Source organism: Phyllobates terribilis, unplaced genomic scaffold, assembly GCF_046119375.1.
Source record: "Phyllobates terribilis strain yellow unplaced genomic scaffold, ASM4611937v1 Scaffold_1__5_contigs__length_1240528914, whole genome shotgun sequence".
Lineage (NCBI taxonomy): Eukaryota > Metazoa > Chordata > Amphibia > Anura > Dendrobatidae > Phyllobates > Phyllobates terribilis.
This window is the reverse complement of record NW_027362761.1, coordinates 1,134,035,346-1,134,055,344: the sequence shown is the minus strand read 5'-3', so window position 1 is coordinate 1,134,055,344 and position 19,999 is coordinate 1,134,035,346. Positions and strand designations below refer to the sequence as shown.

General features: G+C 47.6%; 1 protein-coding gene across 2 annotated transcripts in view; it reads left to right on the top strand.

Annotated features, from left to right (window-relative positions):
• MFSD10 (major facilitator superfamily domain containing 10) overlaps positions 1–19,999 on the top strand; it is a 56,750-nt gene that overhangs the window by 21,920 nt on the left and 14,831 nt on the right. For both annotated transcript variants that reach the window (XM_073657213.1, XM_073657219.1), the window contains one exon: positions 3,064–3,175. In XM_073657213.1, coding sequence (XP_073513314.1) covers positions 3,064–3,175 — 112 coding nt within the window. The remainder of the gene's footprint in view (positions 1–3,063; positions 3,176–19,999) is intronic.

Genomic DNA, 19,999 nt, shown 5'->3' with positions numbered 1-19,999 from the left:
CTGACAGGGCTGGTGTACTTGCTTTGAAAATTCACCTTTTAGAATGGATGTAAAATCATTTTTGAAAGTTTTTACACCTGATATTGAAATTTTATCATCAGAATTCTACAGCCATTCTGAGGTGGGTGTACTTACTGAGAAAATGTGTAAGATCTAATTAATAATATATGCGGTGTGTATTGTAGATTCTGGAAACAAATACAATTTAAGTAATATATAGAAAATGCAGAATTTCCACAAGAAATCTGATAATTTATCACAACATCACAACATCACAGGTCACCATGATTAATAGTAATATGGAAATTGTGTAATTTATGGCCATAGTAATTTTGAGTTGTAATTCCTGTTGTTACCAGCAGGTGGTGCACTCATAGTAATTATCATAGGTGTTTTCTACAAATGGTTCAATCCCACAGATCTCATCTGCTAATGTCCGTTCACCTATAGCTGTAACTGTAATGATAGGAAATGGTAGACATTACATTAACTGTGAATTCTTGGAAAATGGGCATTATCTGCACTATATGCAATAACTGCACACTGCATGTATATACCTATAGTGACCCTTGGGCATGGGTTTAATCAAACTTGCCTTTTTTTCCTCTAGTCCAGTTTGTTGCCCTGTGCTCATCTTTTTTCTCCATGGTAGGCCTTTATATCAGATGTCACTCTTACAAAAATAGGAAGAAGCAGATGAATAAGCATCTGACAGTCCTGGGACAGATCTGTAGGGGCAATGTGAGGTGGCACGTTGGCTATGCCCCCCAGCATACATGGTAGTATAGGATCATTATCCCTACCAAATGATGTAGAAGGGGTTGTCGCCTACATGATTGCTGGGTGTTCGACTGCAGGAACCTCCGCTGAACAGGAGTCCCAAAGTCCCCTGTGTGAATGAAGTGTTAGTGAATAGAGCAATGATTTCACGTGCTCCCTGTCTATAACTCGTGGGGTGGCGGTCGCACGTGCTCCCTGTCTGTAACATCTGGAGTGGCGGTCGCACGTGCTCCCTGTCTATAACTCGTGGAGTGGCGGTCGCACGTGCTCCCTGTCTGTAACATCTGGAGTGGCGGTCGCACGTGCTCCCTGTCTGTAACATCTGGAGTGGCGGTAGCACGTGCTCCCTGTCTGTAACATCTGGAGTGGCGGTAGCACGTGCTCCCTGTCTGTAACATCTGGAGTGGCGGTCGCACGTGCTCCCTGTCTATAACTCGTGGGGTGGCGGTCGCACGTGCTCCCTGTCTGTAACATCTGGAGTGGCGGTCGCACGTGCTCCCTGTCTGTAACATCTGGAGTGGCGGTCGCACGTGCTCCCTGTCTATAACTCGTGGGGTGGCGGTCGCACGTGCTCCCTGTCTGTAACATCTGGAGTGGCGGTAGCACGTGCTCCCTGTCTGTAACATCTGGAGTGGCGGTAGCACGTGCTCCCTGTCTGTAACATCTGGAGTGGCGGTAGCACGTGCTCCCTGTCTGTAACATCTGGAGTGGCGGTAGCACGTGCTCCCTGTCTGTAACATCTGGAGTGGCGGTAGCACGTGCTCCCTGTCTGTAACATCTGGAGTGGCGGTCGCACGTGCTCCCTGTCTGTAACATCTGGAGTGGCGGTCGCACGTGCTCCCTGTCTGTAACATCTGGAGTGGCGGTCGCACGTGCTCCCTGTCTATAACTCGTGGGGTGGCGGTCGCACGTGCTCCCTGTCTGTAACATCTGGAGTGGCGGTCGCACGTGCTCCCTGTCTGTAACATCTGGAGTGGCGGTCGCACGTGCTCCCTGTCTGTAACATCTGGAGTGGCGGTAGCACGTGCTCCCTGTCTGTAACATCTGGAGTGGCGGTAGCACGTGCTCCCTGTCTGTAACATCTGGAGTGGCGGTAGCACGTGCTCCCTGTCTGTAACATCTGGAGTGGCGGTAGCACGTGCTCCCTGTCTGTAACATCTGGAGTGGCGGTCGCACGTGCTCCCTGTCTGTAACATCTGGAGTGGCGGTCGCACGTGCTCCCTGTCTGTAACATCTGGAGTGGCGGTCGCACGTGCTCCCTGTCTATAACTCGTGGGGTGGCGGTCGCACGTGCTCCCTGTCTGTAACATCTGGAGTGGCGGTCGCACGTGCTCCCTGTCTGTAACATCTGGAGTGGCGGTAGCACGTGCTCCCTGTCTGTAACATCTGGAGTGGCGGTAGCACGTGCTCCCTGTCTGTAACATCTGGAGTGGCGGTCGCACGTGCTTCCTGTCTGTAACATCTGGAGTGGCGGTCGCACGTGCTCCCTGTCTGTAACATCTGGAGTGGCGGTCGCACGTGCTCCCTGTCTGTAACATCTGGAGTGGCGGTAGCACGTGCTCCCTGTCTGTAACATCTGGAGTGGCGGTAGCACGTGCTCCCTGTCTGTAACATCTGGAGTGGCGGTAGCACGTGCTCCCTGTCTGTAACATCTGGAGTGGCGGTCGCACGTGCTCCCTGTCTGTAACATCTGGAGTGGCGGTCGCACGTGCTCCCTGTCTGTAACATCTGGAGTGGCGGTCGCACGTGCTCCCTGTCTGTAACATCTGGAGTGGCGGTAGCACGTGCTCCCTGTCTGTAACATCTGGAGTGGCGGTAGCACGTGCTCCCTGTCTATAACTCGTGGGGTGGCGGTCGCACGTGCTCCCTGTCTGTAACATCTGGAGTGGCGGTCGCACGTGCTCCCTGTCTGTAACATCTGGAGTGGCGGTCGCACGTGCTCCCTGTCTGTAACATCTGGAGTGGCGGTCGCACGTGCTCCCTGTCTGTAACATCTGGAGTGGCGGTCGCACGTGCTCCCTGTCTGTAACTCCTGGAGTGGCACGCACCCACTGTCTGTAACTCCTGGGGTGGTGGCCGCACATGTCACTAACACTCCATTCACACAGTGGACTTTGGGACCTCCTTTCTCATGATCGGTGGAGGTCCTAGCATTCAACCCCCCAAACGACCATAGATCTATCTTGTGGCTAGGTGATATCCCTTTTAAAGAATAATTCTGATGGATTCTCTGATTTTCTATGATGATAGTCTGACTGTACATCATGTCTTTTCTATACTAAGGTCTGCAGAATCTCCGTGTCCTGGGCCTCGTCTACTTCCTGTACCTCTTCCTGTTCTCCGGCCTTGAATACACCATCAGCTTCCTGACCCACCAGCGCTTCCAGTTCAGCAGGTAATCCTCGTTCTAGCAGCTGGACTGGCACGGGAATCCCAAGGTCATAAATACACTGCTCAAAAAAATAAAGGGAACACTCAAATAACACATCCTAGATCTGAATGAATGAAATATTCTCATTGAATACTTTGTTCTGTACAAAGTTGAATGTGCTGACAACAAAATCACACAAAAATCATCAATGGAAATCAAATTTATTAACCAATGGAGGCCTGGATTTGGAGTCACCCCCAAAATTAAAGTGGAAAAACACACTACAGGCTGATCCAACTTTGATGTAATGTCCTTAAAACAAGTCAAAATGAGGCTCAGTATTGTGTGTGGCCTCCACGTGCCTGTATGACCTCCCTACAATGCCTGGGCATGCTCCTGATGAGGTTGCGGATGGTCTCCTGTGGGATCTCCTCCAAGACCTGGACTAAAGCATCCGCCAACTCCTGGACAGTCTGTGGTGCAACGTGACATTGGTGGATGGAGCGAGACATGATGTCCCAGATGTGCTCAATCAGATTCAGGTCTGGGGAACGGGCGGGCCAGTCCATAGCTTCAATGCCTTCATCTTGCATGAACTGCTGACACACTCCAGCCACATGAGGTCTGGCATTGTCCTTCATTAGGAGGAACCCAGGGCCAACCGCACCAGCATATGGTCTCACAAGGGATCTGAGGATCTCATCTCGGTACCTAATGGCAGTCAGGCTACCTCTGGCGAGCACATGGAGGACTGTGCTGCCCTCCAAAGAAATGCCACCCCACACCATTACTGATCCACTGCCAAACCGGTCATGCTGAAGGATGTTGCAGGCAGCAGATCTCTCTCCACGGCGTCTCCAGACTCTGTCACGTCTGTCACATGTGCTCAGTGTGAACCTGCTTTCATCTGTGAAGAGCACAGGGCGCCAGTGGTGACTTTGCCAATCCTGGTGTTCTGGGGCAAATGCAAAGCGTCCTACACGGTGTTGGGCTGTGAGCACAACCCCCAGCTGTGGACGTCGGGTCCTCATACCAGCCTCATGGAGTCGGTTTCTAACCGTTTGTGCAGACACATGCACATTTGTGGCCTGCTGAAGGTCATTTTGCAGGGCTCTGGCAGTGCTCCTCCTGTTCCTCCTTGCACAAAGGTGGAGGTAGCGGTCCTGCTGCTGGGTTGTTGCCCTCCTACGCCCCCCCCCCCCACGTCTCCTGGTGTACTGGCCTGTCTCCTGGTAGCGCCTCCAGCCTCTGGACACTACGCTGGCAGACACAGCAATCCTTGTTGCCACAGCTCACATTGATGTGCTATCTTGGATGAGCTGCACTACCTGAGCAACTTCTGTGGGTTGTAGAGTCCTTCTCATGCTACCACGAGTGTGAAAGCACAACCAACATTCAAAAGTGACCAAAACATCAGCCAGAAAGCATTGGTACTGAGATGTGGTCTGTGGTCCCCACCTGCAGAACCACTCCTTTATTGAGGGTGTCTTGATAATTGCCAATAATTTCCATCTATTGTCTATTCCATTTGCACAACAGCATGGGAAATTGATTGTCAATCAGTGTTGCTTCCTAAGTGGACAGTTTGATTTCACAGAAGTTTGATTTACTTGGAGTTATATTCTGTTGTTTAAGTGCTCCCTTTATTTTTTTGAGCAGTGAAGTATATAAATCTGTATTGTACATTCCCTTGGGTTCTGGGTCTCCTAGAGCTCTGCCTGTGTAAGTGTTTGAGCAGTTGTCATATTCCTGGCATTATATGCATGAAACAGGAGGCTCAGGATGCACGTGGTTTACAGTAAGGGAATGTTCTAATGTATGGAAATGTAATTGCATGAAAAAGGGAATGTACATAGTAATGGATGGCTGCAATCGATGGAATAGATTTCTCATATTATTAAAGCATTTTCCATATAGAGGAGCATGTAGGATATTGATGTCTCAGTTTTATCCCCAATGTATATTGATTAGCAGACACTAATGGATGGTGACTGTATTAATCTGATACCCGGGAGCCCTTGTAATGGGTTTCTGGTTGTGTTACACTACAGCAGTTGATTACCCAGATGTAGGGAAATCATTGAGCAGCAATCTGGTATTAACGACGATAACATTCTCAGTTAGGGGGCAGTGGCCACAGACGTCCGATAATGGCCGCATGTTTTGCCGTTGGCAGAGATTTCCATAAAGGGATGGGACTGACTTCTGTATCCAGCTTTATATCAGTGTTGGCTAAAAATCAAATGTTTCCTTATACATTAAAAAAACCTACATCAGTCGTGTGTGGCCAACATTGACATGTAGGCACCTTGTCTTTTAGGACAATCCTTTCTCATAAGTGGTATTAGAGCATTAAACCACCTTACAGGTGCTCCTCCGTTCAAGACCACCTATATTATTTAGAACACAGTCACTAAAAAGGGCTAAACAATATATAAGAATTGAGGCGCCCATGTATGCTGGCGTACTAGTGTTTATAGTTGTGAATGACTATGTAATATGGAATCTTATGGGAGTTTTTCTTACCAGTATGGCAATGTTATTCGTGAGTGTTTTATGGTAGTGGTACCTTGATACTGGTGACATAATTTAGGCAGTGTATGGCAGTATTATTTGGATCCTATTCCATATTATTTGGGTAGTGTGTGGCACTAATATTTCAACACTCTACTGCATTATTGTATGGGCACTGTGGAAGTTGAGTTACTGTATTCTTTCAACCAAAAAGAGAGGGGTGTATTTTGCTAAAAGGGTTATTCCCAAGATAGTTATTGCTTATTCAAAGGATAGCAATAGCGTACAGATCCTAAGGGGTCCAACTGCTCTGACCTACAGCTGATCACAAAATCTGTAAAGCCCCTTTTTGCATGAAGCAGATATGTGCAAGCCCGATCACTACTGCATTCATTGTCTATGGGACGGTCTGTGGGTAGTCCTACAGACAATGGAAAGTGCAGCGGTCCAGTATGCACACCTTCCACTCCTTTCTAGATGCGCTCTGAAAAATGCAGTTCTTGGGCAGTACCAAAGGTTGAGCACCTTCCTCTTCTTTCAAGATGGTGCTCTGCAGAAACCATTTCTAGAGCAGTCCCATAAGTTAAGCATGCGCACCTTCCTCTTCTTTCAAGATGGCAAGATGGTGCTCTGCAGATTCCAAGTTCTTGGTCAGTCCTAAAGGTTGAGCGCGTGCACCTCCGTTCCATTCTAGATGGTGATTTGCAGAGCCCAGTTCTCGGACAGCCCCATAGGTTGAGCACTCGCATCTCTGCTCCATTCTGGTGGAGCTCTACAGAGCCCAGTTCTCGGACAGCCCCATAGGTTGAGCACTCGCATCTCTGCTCCATTCTGGTGGAGCTCTACAGAGCCCAGTTCTCGGACAGCCCCATAGGTTGAGCACTCACATCTCTGCTCCATTCTGGTGGAGCTCTACAGAGCCCAGTTCTCGGACAGCCCCATAGGTTGAGCACTCACATCTCTGCTCCATTCTGGTGGAGCTCTACAGAGCCCAGTTCTCGGACAGCCCCATAGGTTGAGCACTCACATCTCTGCTCCATTCTGGTGGAGCTCTACAGAGCCCAGTTCTCGGACAGCCCCATAGGTTGAGCACTCGCATCTCTGCTCCATTCTGGTGGAGCTCTACAGAGCCCAGTTCTCGGACAGCCCCATAGGTTGAGCACTCGCATCTCTGCTCCATACTGGTGGAGCTCTACAGAGCCCAGTTCTCGGACAGCCCCATAGGTTGAGCACTCGCATCTCTGCTCCATACTGGTGGAGCTCTACAGAGCCCTGTTCTCGGGGCAGTCTCCTAGGTCAAGCATGCGCACCCCTGCTCCATTCAAGAAGAGGCTATGTAGAGCCGGTTCCCAGCGGTCAGAACCCCAGCGCTTCGTATATTGTCCCCCTTATGGATATGAGATTAAATACTATTTTGCAAATATCTTGTTAAGGTCCTTCTCAATCCATCACTGCAGACACAGAGGAGAGAGGCTCTATAGTATAGATTAAAATGGGGCTCCGTTTGGTGTTGGTCAACATCACAAAAACCCTAACTACTTGAAACAGGAGGGCTCGATTCTTTGTTTTAGTTTGGGTTAATATATATTCCCCATCCTTGGTTGTAGGACCTGTAGCGGAGGAGCTGTGCTCAGGTTCTACCCTCTTTGGGGGCTTTTTCTCTCTGCTTGCATGTACTGTACTTTCTCTCTATTTTTTTACCTTTTATCCAGTCCCTATTACATAATAATGATCAGAGCAGAGATGACTCCTCGTACAGAGGACACATCTCCCTCCATATCCGGTGTGCGGAGCAGCTGTAGTGTAATTCCCAGAATGTAACCCTGAGCGCTTGTCTGGGTTTGGATGAATTTGCTGCTCTGTTTTGTGAACGATTAGCAGAACCTGCCGTCAGCTTATTCCTTACTCTTAAATGAATAGGGTTGGATTATATGTCACAAAATGTGCCGAGGATGCAGTGGCAGCCATACCGGTTCAGTAGACTTCTACTGTTAACTCTTCCCTTGCCATCTCTCAGTAGGAAGGGACGGATTATTCCCATTACTATAAACCACCGGAGTCTGAGTTGGTGCCCATTTTGGTGGGGTCGGTATAAAATGGACCAACTCCGACTCCTAAAATCTATAATAAATTGGGTACAGAAATTCAATGTAGTTTGTGGGGAATATTTTTTTCATAGTAATTTGGGAAAGTTATGAAATGTCCTATTCCTGATCTAAGGGTCTAGACTTTTAGCTGAGATGAATCTTATACAGTAAATTTATCACTTAAACATGAGCCATGTATGAGGGAGTTGAAGTCGGTGTCATGGAAATTGAGGAGTCGGAGGTTTGGCTTACAGATTCCACAGCCCTGTAAACCACTGAACATTACATTACTATATAGAATATTTCTGTAACTGGACATGTAAACCATATGTAGTTTGTACTACAATAAGCAGACTGTGTGGCCTAAATGTGCTGCCATGGTCTGCAGTGTCTCCAGACTTGCCTTCCATCGAGGACATCTGGGACATCATTAATCAGCAATTGCAAAAGGAGCTGCCAGCAGTGGATCTTGATTTGCCTAAGTGCATTCAGTGTGGCAGAACATTCCACAGACAACAGTTAATAACCTTACTAATGCCAGACAAGGCTGTAAGTGCGGGGATTTCTGCGCTCATACTCGATATTGAATAAATCAAGATGTTTTCAAAATATTATTCCCATTTTTTGATCATTTGCTTATCATTAACATTTCTATCCATCCTGTGATTTTCATGACTCCTTGACTTTTCCATCTTGGTGCCGCGGTTTGAGGAGTGTGTATGTGTATATGTATATGTAAATATATATACATATATATACATACACTATGTTTGCACTTGTGGGCTGCCGGGGTGCCTTTCTAAGTCAAAGCCAGAGTTGTAGCCTACATTGGATGAGATGAGTAGAGATGAGCGTTGTTCTACTCGAACTGTTCGCCAATCTCAAATTCGAGCTGTTTTGGGCGGTGTTCGAGCCGGTTGGCGAACACGAACAATTTGAGAAAAATTCGGCTGTTCGAGGTTATGTTCGATAACTGTTCGTGCACCAAAATCATAACTGGATTTTTTCTCAGTAATGATGAAAATTAATGTTAATACGCAGTTTGAGTGTACAGCGGGGCGGGGGGAGGGGCAGGGGATGGATCTCTGCAGGAACAATGAAGATCTCCATTTTTTTTTCTCTTTCCCGCATTTGCAGTGGGGAGGTGCAATCTGTCAGCCTATCAGCAGCGCACACACGGAGCGAAGTGCTTTTTTTCACACAAGCAAGGGCATGTGTGATTGGCAGTGTATGTCACATGTCCTTGCCCTATAAGACCAAGCCATTTTCCCCGTCGCCACCATTTTCTCACTGCTGCAGCTGCGTGTTAGACGGCACCGCTGTTGCTGTGTGCGCTATACCTTGTTAATTTCAAGCCAATTTTCGCACAAATATACAGATAGCTTGGGAGTAGGGAATAGTTGTGATTGCAGTCCTTTTAAGGAATAGGTTACAGCATTTCCTACGACTTTTATCAGGCAGGTCTGTGCTCTTAAATAGATAGATTGTGGGAGTAAAGACTAATTGTAATTGGAGTCCTTTTCAGGACTAGGTTACATCAGTTCCTATCAGTTTTTGCCAGGCAGGTCTGTGCCAGTGCTGTGCAAGTTTTTTTCACAGCATTTGGCTGAATCTAGCAAAGCTAATCCTTTTTGGCCTATTGCAGAGTGTGTTAGTCAGTGGAGTAGCCTATCTGTGCTGCAAGATATACCACCTGTGTATAGAATACCAATTTTTTTACTGCACCTAGTGAAGTAAAATCTTTTGGGCATAGCATCATTCTATTAGTCCATCTATACTGACCTCCATCAGGTTGCAAACTGAATATAATTTTTTTCTGCATCTAGCTCTGAAAAAATATTTGGGCTTCTAGCAGTGTGTGGGACTTGGTCTATTAGTCCATCTATACTGACCTCCATCAGGTTGCAAATTAAAAATAATTTTTTTCTGCATCTAGCTCTGAAAAAATATTTGGGCTTCTAGCGGTGTGTGGGACTTGGTCTATTAGTCCATCTATACTGACCTCCATCAGGTTGCAAATTAAAAATAATTTTTTTCTGCATCTAGCTCTGAAAAAATATTTGGGCTTCTAGCAGTGTGTGGGACTTGGTCTATTAGTCCATCTATACTGACCTCCATCAGGTTGCAAATTAAAAATATTTTTTTTCTGCATCTAGCTCTGAAAAAATATTTGGGCTTCTAGCAGTGTGTGGGACTTGGTCTATTAGTCCATCTATACTGACCTCCATCAGGTTGCAAATTAAAAATAATTTTTTTCTGCATCTAGCTCTGAAAAAATATTTGGGCTTCTAGCAGTGTGTGGGACTTGGTCTATTAGTCCATCTATACTGACCTCCATCAGGTTGCAAATTAAAAATAATTTTTTTCTGCATCTAGCTCTGAAAAAATATTTGGGCTTCTAGCAGTGTGTGGGACTTGGTCTATTAGTCCATCTATACTGACCTCCATCAGGTTGCAAATTAAAAATAATTTTTTTCTTCATTTATCTCTGAAAAAATATTTGGGCTTCTAGCAGCGTGTGGGACTTGTTCTATTAGTCCATCTATACTGACCTCCATCAGGTTGCAAATTAAAAATAATTTTTTTCTGCATCTAGCTCTGAAAAAATATTTGGGCTTCTAGCAGTGTGTGGGACTTGGTCTATTAGTCCATCTATACTGACCTCCATCAGGTTGCAAATTAAAAATAATTTTTTTCTGCATCTAGCTCTGAAAAAATATTTGGGCTTCTAGCAGTGTGTGGGACTTGGTCTATTAGTCCATCTATACTGACCTCCATCAGGTTGCAAATTGAATAAAAAAAATTTCTGCATCTAGCTCTGAAAAAATATTTGGGCTTCTAGCGGTGTGTGGGACTTGGTCTATTAGTCCATCTATACTGACCTCCATCAGGTTGCAAATTAAAAATAATTTTTTTCTGCATCTAGCTCTGAAAAAATATTTGGGCTTCTAGCGGTGTGTGGGACTTGGTCTATTAGTCCATCTATACTGACCTCCATCAGGTTGCAAATTAAAAATAATTTTTTTCTGCATCTAACCCAGCCAATAGTTTTGGCCTAATACCACAGTTTGGCCACTCAGCTCTGCTCGGTTACCATCCATTGTTTTTTTGTGCAAACAACTCCAGAGTTGTGAATTAGTTAACCACCAAAATGAGTGGAAAAAGGCCTGCTGCTGGTGGAAAGGGGAATAGGCGTGTTGGGAAGGGGAAAAAAGGTTGTGTCCGTGGGGTAGGTGCAGAAGAAAGACCATCTTCCAGCCAAACTAAAATGTCTACTTCTTTTAGCGGACAATGTGATAAGATCCCTTTCTTACGGCCACGCCAATCGCTACAAATTCCAGATGAGGCACAAAAACAGCAGGTGCTTCAACGGATATCAAGTGCTCCTTTAAGTGGGCTCTCCTCCACATCAACTTCAACATCACAAATACTCCAGTCCTCAAAGGTGTCACCCAAATCGCACTTGCTTCCTCACAGCTCCCAAATCTCCAGCTGCCCGTCTGAGTATGAGGTAGAACAGATGGTTGAGTCTGCAGAGCTGTTTACTCATACTATAGCCTGGGAATCAGAGGTCGACTCCAGCGCTTCTGTGAATCCAGACGAGGAAATGATCTGCACTGATGCCCAGAATCTTTATGAGTCGGATCCAGGACCAGACGCAGAAGGTTCTGACCATAATGTAGACCCTCATTCCCAAACTGTAACTCCTGTTGGTGGAGACAATGAGGAAGACGATGATAAGACTCAAATACCTGATTGGAGCGACAACTTTAGTTTTTTGTCAGGGCAGGAACAGGTTGGCTCTGAGGACGACGGGTGTGATAACGCACAGGGTGATGATGATGAGGTCGGAGATCCCACTTACTGTCAACCCACAGTCAGCCAAGAGATGAGGTCAGCAGAGGAGGTGGAGGAAGATGCTAGTGACGACGAGGTCAGGTTGCGCCTTCCTGGACAGAGACGTAGTACTGGAAGCACGTCAACAACTGCATCCTCAAACACAACTCTGCCTCTCACCACAAGTCGTGGTGGCTCTTCAGGTCGCATGGGTGCTAAGCCTTGCATAGCCTGGGCATTTTTTCAGATCGATAAAGATGACCCAACTCGTGTTATCTGTAACATTTGTCAGCAAAAGCTAAGTAGAGGCCAAAAAATACATAGTTTGAGTACTTCATGCATGAACCGGCACATGGACATGAAGCATAAGTTGCAGTGGGAAGCTCAGTGTGCTACAATGCGGTCTAGCCGGCCGGGCCAACCACCGTCTGCCATATCTTGTGCATCCGCGGCCTCTTCATCCTCTGTGACTGGGGGGACAGCAGTCACACCTGTTTTGGGGCGCAGACCTGCCACCTCTTTACCCGCAACAGCCAGCGTGATTGGCAGGTCATCATTTTCTTTGGAGGTGGTAACACCAGCTGGTCTTGAGCGCTGTCCGACATCGATAGCACCACCTTTGGATCAAGGCAACCTAACACGTCCGCCTGCATCTTCCTCACAGACCGGCAGTTTGCCGGGGACACCCTTATCAACCCCGTCTAAGCACAATAGCCAGCCCTCGGTCCCTCAGATGTGGACAAGTAAAAGACCATTTCCTCCTAGCCATGAGAAAGCTAAGAGGTTGAATTTCACCATCTGCAAGCTCTTGGCTACAGAAATGCTGCCTTTCCGCCTGGTGGACACAGAGGATTTTCGAGACCTTATGTCCGTCGCAGTGCCCCAGTACCAGATGCCCAGTCGGCACTACTTCTCAAAGAAAGGTGTGCCTGCGCTCCACCAGCATGTCGCACACAACATCACCGCTTCTTTGAGAAACTCTGTGTGTGACAGGGTGCATTTCACCACAGACACTTGGACGAGTAGGCATGGACAGGGGCGTTACATGTCGCTGACTGGGCACTGGGTAACTATGGTGACAGCAGGACAAGGGGCTGCTGTCCAAGTCTTGCCGTCCCCACGAGTTGTGCGTCAATCCTCTTTATGTCATTTTTCCTCCACTGCTTCTGCCTCCTCAACCTCCTCTCGGTCTTCCACCTGCACCCAAAGCCTGTCTGGTCATGCCACAAGCTTTCTAACTGCGCAGAAGGGATCCTGCACACCTCCTTACTATGCTGGCAGTAGGGCTCAACGTCATCAGGCGGTTTTTACATTGAAATGTCTGGGAAATGTGAGTCACACAGCTGAGGAGTTGTGGTCAGCTCTGGAGAACCAATTTCATGAATGGTTGTCTCCACTGGACCTGAAACCAGGGAAGGCCGTGTGCGACAATGCTGCAAACCTGGGTGCGGCCCTTCGCCGGGGCAATGTCACACACGTGCCTTGTATGGCTCACGTGTTGAACCTGGTTGTCCAGCAATTTTTAGCCCACTATCCCAGACTAGATGGCCTTCTGCAGAGGGCACGGTCGCTGTGTGCTCACTTCCGCCGTTCGCATCCCGCAGCTCAGCGACTTACATCTCTACAGAAGTCGTTGGGCCTGCCACTTCACCGGCTAAAATGCGATGTGCCTACCCGGTGGAATTCAACTCTGCACATGTTGCAGCGACTGTGGCAGCACCGACAAGCCCTGGTGCAATACGTTCTGACGTATAGCCTGGGCCAACGAGATTCAGAGGTGGGGCAAATCACGCTGGAGGAGTGGTCTCAGATCAGGGACCTATGCACCCTTCTGCACAGTTTTGAAATGGCGACGAAGATGTTTAGTGCTGACGATGCCATTATCAGCATGACTATTCCGGTGATTTACATGCTGGAGCACATGTTAAACAGAATTCGGAGTCAGGTGGTGGCACAAGAGGAGGTGGAGGAAGTAGAGGAGGAGGAGTTGTATGCGGAAGGGCTAACATCTGCAAGGTCCAGACGGTCGGCAGCACCAAGGCGGCAGGCATGTGAGGGTGGGGGAGATGGTTTTACCAGGGCGCATGGTAGCAGCCAAACTAGTGAGGAAGGTGCAGGAGCCCAGGAAGAAGTGGAGGACGAACTGATGGAAGACTCATCAGATGAGGGAGACCTTGATCACATTTATGTTGTGCGAGGTTGGGGGGAGAGGACAGAGGAAGGAAGCATGATTGTTACCTCGCCACCAACACAACAGGGACTTGGTGCTCCTGGATGCGCAACACACATGAGTGCCTTCTTGCTGCACTACCTGCAACATGACCCTCGAATTGTGAGAATTAGAAATAATCCTGACTACTGGGTTGCCACACTGTTAGATCCCCGGTACAAAAGTAAATTTGCAGAAATTATTCCTGCCATAGAAAGGGATGCACGCATGCAGGAGTATCAGCAGAGACTGTTGCAGAATCTTACATGTGCTTTTCCACAAAATACCAGTGGTGCACGTAGTGAATCTCACAGTTCCAACTTGCCAACCGTGGGACCGTCAAGTGTTCAGCACTCAAACCGTAACAGAACCACAGTATCTGCTGGTAACATCAATTTTGCGGAATCATTTCACCACTTTTTTAGCCCATCCTTTGCAAGGCCACAGGAGACAAGAAGTCTGACACATAGTCAACGCCTAGAGACGATGGTACAGGAGTATCTCCAAGTAAACATTGAAGCCACGACTGTGTCACTGGACCCTTGCTCTTTTTGGGCTTCCAATCTGGATAAATGGCCGGAGCTAGCCACTTACGCCTTGGAGATCTTGTCATGCCCCGCAGCCAGCGTTCTGTCTGAACGTGTGTTCAGCGCTGCTGGTGGTGTGCTGACAGATAAGCGCACGCGGCTCTCCACTGATAATGTAGACAGACTCACGTTCATAAAGATGAACAAATCATGGATCCGAAACGACTTTTCTACCCCTGTGTCATCCTGGGGAGAGTAAAAGCTTGATGATTGGTTAAAATCACCCTACCAACCGTTTTAAGCTTTCAAATTACTAATCATGTTTATCTGTATCTTGACTGGAAAATAATTTGGGCTTTGTAGCAGTGTGCAGCACTGATCCTATTAGGCCATCTATAATAAGCTTCACCAGATTTAAAATTAAAAATAATTTTTAGCTGCATCTAGCCCGGAAAATAATTTTGGGGCTCCGAGATGCGCAAGACACATAAGTGCCTTCTTGCTGCACTACCTGCAGCATGACCCTCATATTGTCAGAATTCGAAGTAATCATGACTACTGGGTTGCCACACTCTTAGATCCCCCAAACTTTTCGATCAACCTTTTCATTTTAATAAAGACCAAAAAAATGGTCATTTTTGAAATTATAAGCATTAGCAGGTTGTTAGAAACTGAAATCAAACAGTTTTCAACTCAAAACTTTATTCTAGGTGATGTTACATTTTCACATAGGACCCCTTGTTCGAAAGGAGCTTCTGAACTCTCTCGTCCATTGAATTTGTCAGGTTTTGGATGGTTTCTGCTTCAATTGTTTTGCATGAGGACAGAATACCCTCCCAGAGCTGTTGCTTAGATGTGAACTGCCTCCCGCCATCATAGACACTCCTTTTAATGATGCTCCAAAGGTTCTGAATGGGGTAGAGGTCAGGGGAGCATGGGGGTCACACCATAAGTTTGTCCCCTTTTATGCCCATATCAGCCAGAGATGCAGATGTTTTATGTGCAGCATGAGATGGTGCATTATCATGCAGAAAAATGATCTTGCTGTGAAATACACGGTTCTTCTTCTTGAACCATGGCAGGAAGTGCTGTTTGAGAAAATCCACATACATTATGGAGTTCATCTTTAGCGCCTTCAGGGATCCTAAAGGGGCCGACAATCTCTCTCCCCATGATTCCAGCCCAAAACATTACTCCACCTCCTCCTTGTTGGCGCTGTAGCCGTGTTTGCGTGGGGTGTCCATCAACCAGCCATCCTCCACTCCATTCATCTGGACCATCGAGCGCTGCACGGCACTCATCCGTGAACAAAACAGTTTTGAAATCAGTCTTCATGTAATGTTTGGCCCACTGGAGCCGTTTCTGCTTGTGTGAAGTGGATAGAGGAGGTCGACAGGATGGCGTATGCACAGCTGCAAACCTCTGAAGGACCCTGCATCTTGTTGTTCGGGGGACGTTGGAGGCACAAGCAGCTTCAAAAACTTGTCTGCTGCTATGACAAGGCTTTTTTGCCGCTGCTCTTTCAACCTGACGTAATTGCCTGTAGGAAAGAGTCCTCAATTTGCCCTTATCAGCACGCACACGTGTGTACTGTGAATCAGCTACATACTTCTTGATTGCCAAGACACTTCATCCTGATCATCGCACAATGTTGATTGTAGTCATGCCTTGACCTAAACACTCCACAATTTGTTGCTTCTCAGCAGCCGACACATCCTTTTTCTTTCCCATTTTGGCAGAAAATGTAGGCTGCTTAATAATGTGAGAGAGCCTTCTTAAGTAGTCTTGCCTTTATTGGACACACCTGCCAAACTAATTAGCACAGGTGTCTGCAATTGCTTACAGTGATATAAAGAGCCCTGACACACATCACCATCAATGAGTTTAACTGACAAACAAACAAATTCTTCCCTTATCACTCCTAAACACTTTTTGCATAATAATTTGGAACGCGGTGTACATGTGCTTTTCCACAAAACACCAGTGGTTCACGTAGTGAATCTTACAGTTCTAACTTGCCAACCGTGGTCTGTATGGAGTTGTTCAATAAAGGGCCCAAAATTAAGATAACATAGATGGGAGAGGTCTCTATGAATAGGAATTCCTAAGTATTTGATACCCTGTGAGGGCCAGGCAAAGGGAAAGTTGGACTGGATGGAATCCTATATGGATTTAGGGAGGGAGACATCGAGGGCTTCGCTGCATTGATTTTAAAATTTTACCATGTAACAAAGTGATCTATTTCAGCCATAACAGCAGGGATGGATATATGTGATTGAGTGATATATACTAGGACATCATCAGCAAATAGAGAGCACTTGTACTCGGTGCCTCCCACCTCAATCCACCTAATATTGGGGTTATGGCGAATTGATGAGAGCAGGTGCTCCGTCACTAGGATGTATAAGAGAGGGGACAGAGGACATCCCTGCCTTGTCCCATTGGTGATTGTGAAAGGTGATGAAAATGTTCTGACGCACCCCCTGGGCCTTGGGACACCCGGAGCCGGACCCTTTTTGGTGGATGCTGGTGGTTGTAGTCTTCGTGGCGGCGATCCGGTTCCGTGGCTCAGGGCGGTCAAACCAGTGGCGGAACTATTTATGTGGTTTTGATGTTTAAATGTCCGACTACGCCACCCGTGGATTGCGGTCAGAGTGAACCGCCGCTACAGGGCAGACCGCTAAGGCTGGTGTTGTGGGTGCAGCAGAGCGTAGCATAACTCCCCACGGGAGGAGTATAGCCTCAGGGCAGTGTATGCGGAGGATGGGGGTGATGGTGCAGGGCAGCAGCAGTAACGACACGGAGTCAGTGATGCAGTTCAGGGCCTTTACTCACAGTTCTTATTATCCAGACCACGTCTGCAGGTAACGGCTGCCCACGTCGTACTGTGCTCACCAGGTGAGGGGCTCAGACAACTCCCAGATAACTTTGGAGCGCTTCACAGGACCCCCTTTGTGTGTCCTTTGTCTGGCCTTTCTTACCAACACTTCTGTCCGGCTGCCTCTGGCCTCCTCTTGGTAAACTTGGCGCCAGTTTCCCTGACCCTATGTGGTGCCTTCCTAGCGGGTGGAGCAAGGGGCTGCGCCACATAAAATGTCAGAGCCTCCGGTTTCTAGCTGAGGGTCGTTTCCTGCCTCCACTAGTTCGGGGACCGGTCTCCCCCTTTGGCCTGACCCCTCCACGCAGGTGGATTCGGGCGTGCGGTGGCGACTCGCCCGTCCGCACCCCTGGGATCCCTTCATTCCTCGTTCCTGGAGCCTTCTCCGCTCCTCTTCCTTCCTTCTCCCTCTTGCAGGCCTGGGCCTCTGTTACTAGGCCCGCCTCCGGAGCAGAGCTCATGCAGAGCCCCTGCTCCCTGCCACTTCTGCTCAGACTTCTCTGCACTGAACTAAGATGGTGCCCACCTTTTATACTCCCTTCTCAATGCACCCAGGAACTGCTTCCTCCCTGCTCCTGCACTGCAGGGTTCCCCTTCCTCAGTGTTCCCTCCCCCCACTCCAGCCAGGGACAGGGACTGTCGTGCCCATCTCAGGGGCATATTGGTCGCCCTGCCCCACGGCAATGTGGTGTAATGCATGCAGGTGTCGGGTCCTGATCCACACTCCATCCTTATCTGAGAGTGAGATATCACACCTCTGGGTGAGGTGCAATACGTCTGTAGCAACCGAGCCCTCGGTGCTACAGTTCCATTTATCTTCAGCCTAGGTGACGTATTGTGATACAGGGCCGTGATTTTGGCTATAAAAGGGTCCCCTAGACCCCTACCCCAAGCTTTTTAAGAGAATCATATATGGCGTGCCAGGAGACTCTATGGAATGCTTTCTCAGCATCCAACGAGAGTATCTACTTACTAATTTTTAACTGCATCTAGCCCAGGAAATACTTTGTGCCTAGTAGCAGTGTCTGCTAGTCAGCGGATTATCCCGGCTGTTAAGCAAGCTACACCACCTGTAGTTTGGACACTTAATTTTTTCAAAGGAAATGCTTCGGGACCACGGGATACTTAGTGAAGAGCATCAGGAGGCACCCCAAGGCATAGGGGCTGGGACTGGCACTAGGATGCCTTGCGGTGGACAGCCGAGCTCGATCCTTATAAAAGCTTTTTAACTGCAGCAGCTTTAGTGGACGCTACTGGAGCTGGAATTACGCGGCTGCTGGCATGAGACTTGCCCTCCAATAGATCCTTGTAAATGGATTTAAAGTGTATCCGTACAGGAACATGGTCTGATCATACCACATCTCCCTGCCCAGGAGATGTGGTATGATCAGACCATGTTCCTGTACGGTCAGACACAGCCATTACACAGTACACAGCAGGGGAGCATTTATAAGATTATCTCAGCACAGGAACATTTTATTTAAATACATCCAATTGTGGAAATTATTATTATTCCAAGATCTATTGATTAAACTTAACTTTTGTTTGTGAGAAAACGCCTTTAAGGCTATGTGCTCACGATGCAGAAATGCTCTGGATTTTTCCTGAGCGTTTCTGCATCTCCCTGGCAGAAAAAACACATGCGGATTGTACATGCGGATTGTACATGCGTTTTCCTGCCAGGGACATACGGATGTGAAGCTTTCTTCACATGCATTTCCGCATGCGGGTTGTCAAGCGCTTTCCAAGCGATTTTAGCATCACTTGGAAAGTGCTTGTCAACTTGGTCACACTATATCAATCCATGCAACCGGCATGGATTTAAATAGTGTGACCAATTTATAGTAAAAGAATGGTAAAAAATAAACATTATACTCACCTTCCGATGGCCCCCGGTCTCCTCCGGTGCGTCCGGTGTGTTGGACAGCTCGCGGTGGTCTAAAAGGACCTTCCATGATGTCATTTAGTCATGTGACAGGTCACGTGACCGCCGACGTCAGCGGTCGCGTGACTTGTTACATGACTAAATTAGACCATCCTTTTAGACCATCGTAAGCCGCCGGGAAGCCAGGACGCATCGCTATGGAGACCGGGGGACATCGGAAGGTGAGTATAATGTATTTTTTTTTTAGTTTTAAATTATTTTTTTTTTTTTTTACAGGTACTATGGTACCCGGGTCTGGAGGAGAGTCTCCTCTTCTCCAGACCCGGTTACCATCCGCACATTGAATCGCTTAATATACGCATGTCCACATGTAGTCATGCGGATATTAAGCCATTCAATGCAAGTCAATGGCGGCGAAAATGCAGCGATTCCGCAAAATAATTGGTAATGCTGCGGATTTTTCCGCAATGATGATCAACAGCAGAAATTTCCGCAGCATGTGCACAGCACATGCGGATTATCATTGGGGAACATAGACCTTCTACCAAGCGTTTTTTAAGCGTTTCTGCAGCGGAATTGCCGCTGCAGAAACGCTTAAAAAACGCATAGTGGGCACACAGCCTAAAGATCACTGGAGTTAAATGGATCTGTATTACAGCATCCAACTGTATCCCTGCTCCTGCCAATAACTGTATTCCCACCGGAAGGCATCTCCTTAATCCCATGCTACTTAGAGGCACCATATGGCAGAATTGGGAGCTGTACATGGACTCGTTGTGCATGATGCCTACGTATGCCGTACATTTGTGTATCCATCCCAGTAATCACAGATATTCCCGGGTAGTGACTATGGGTGTATCACTTTTCAGACATGAAGTGACGAAGGTGTAGTAAACTGTCCTTTACTCGCC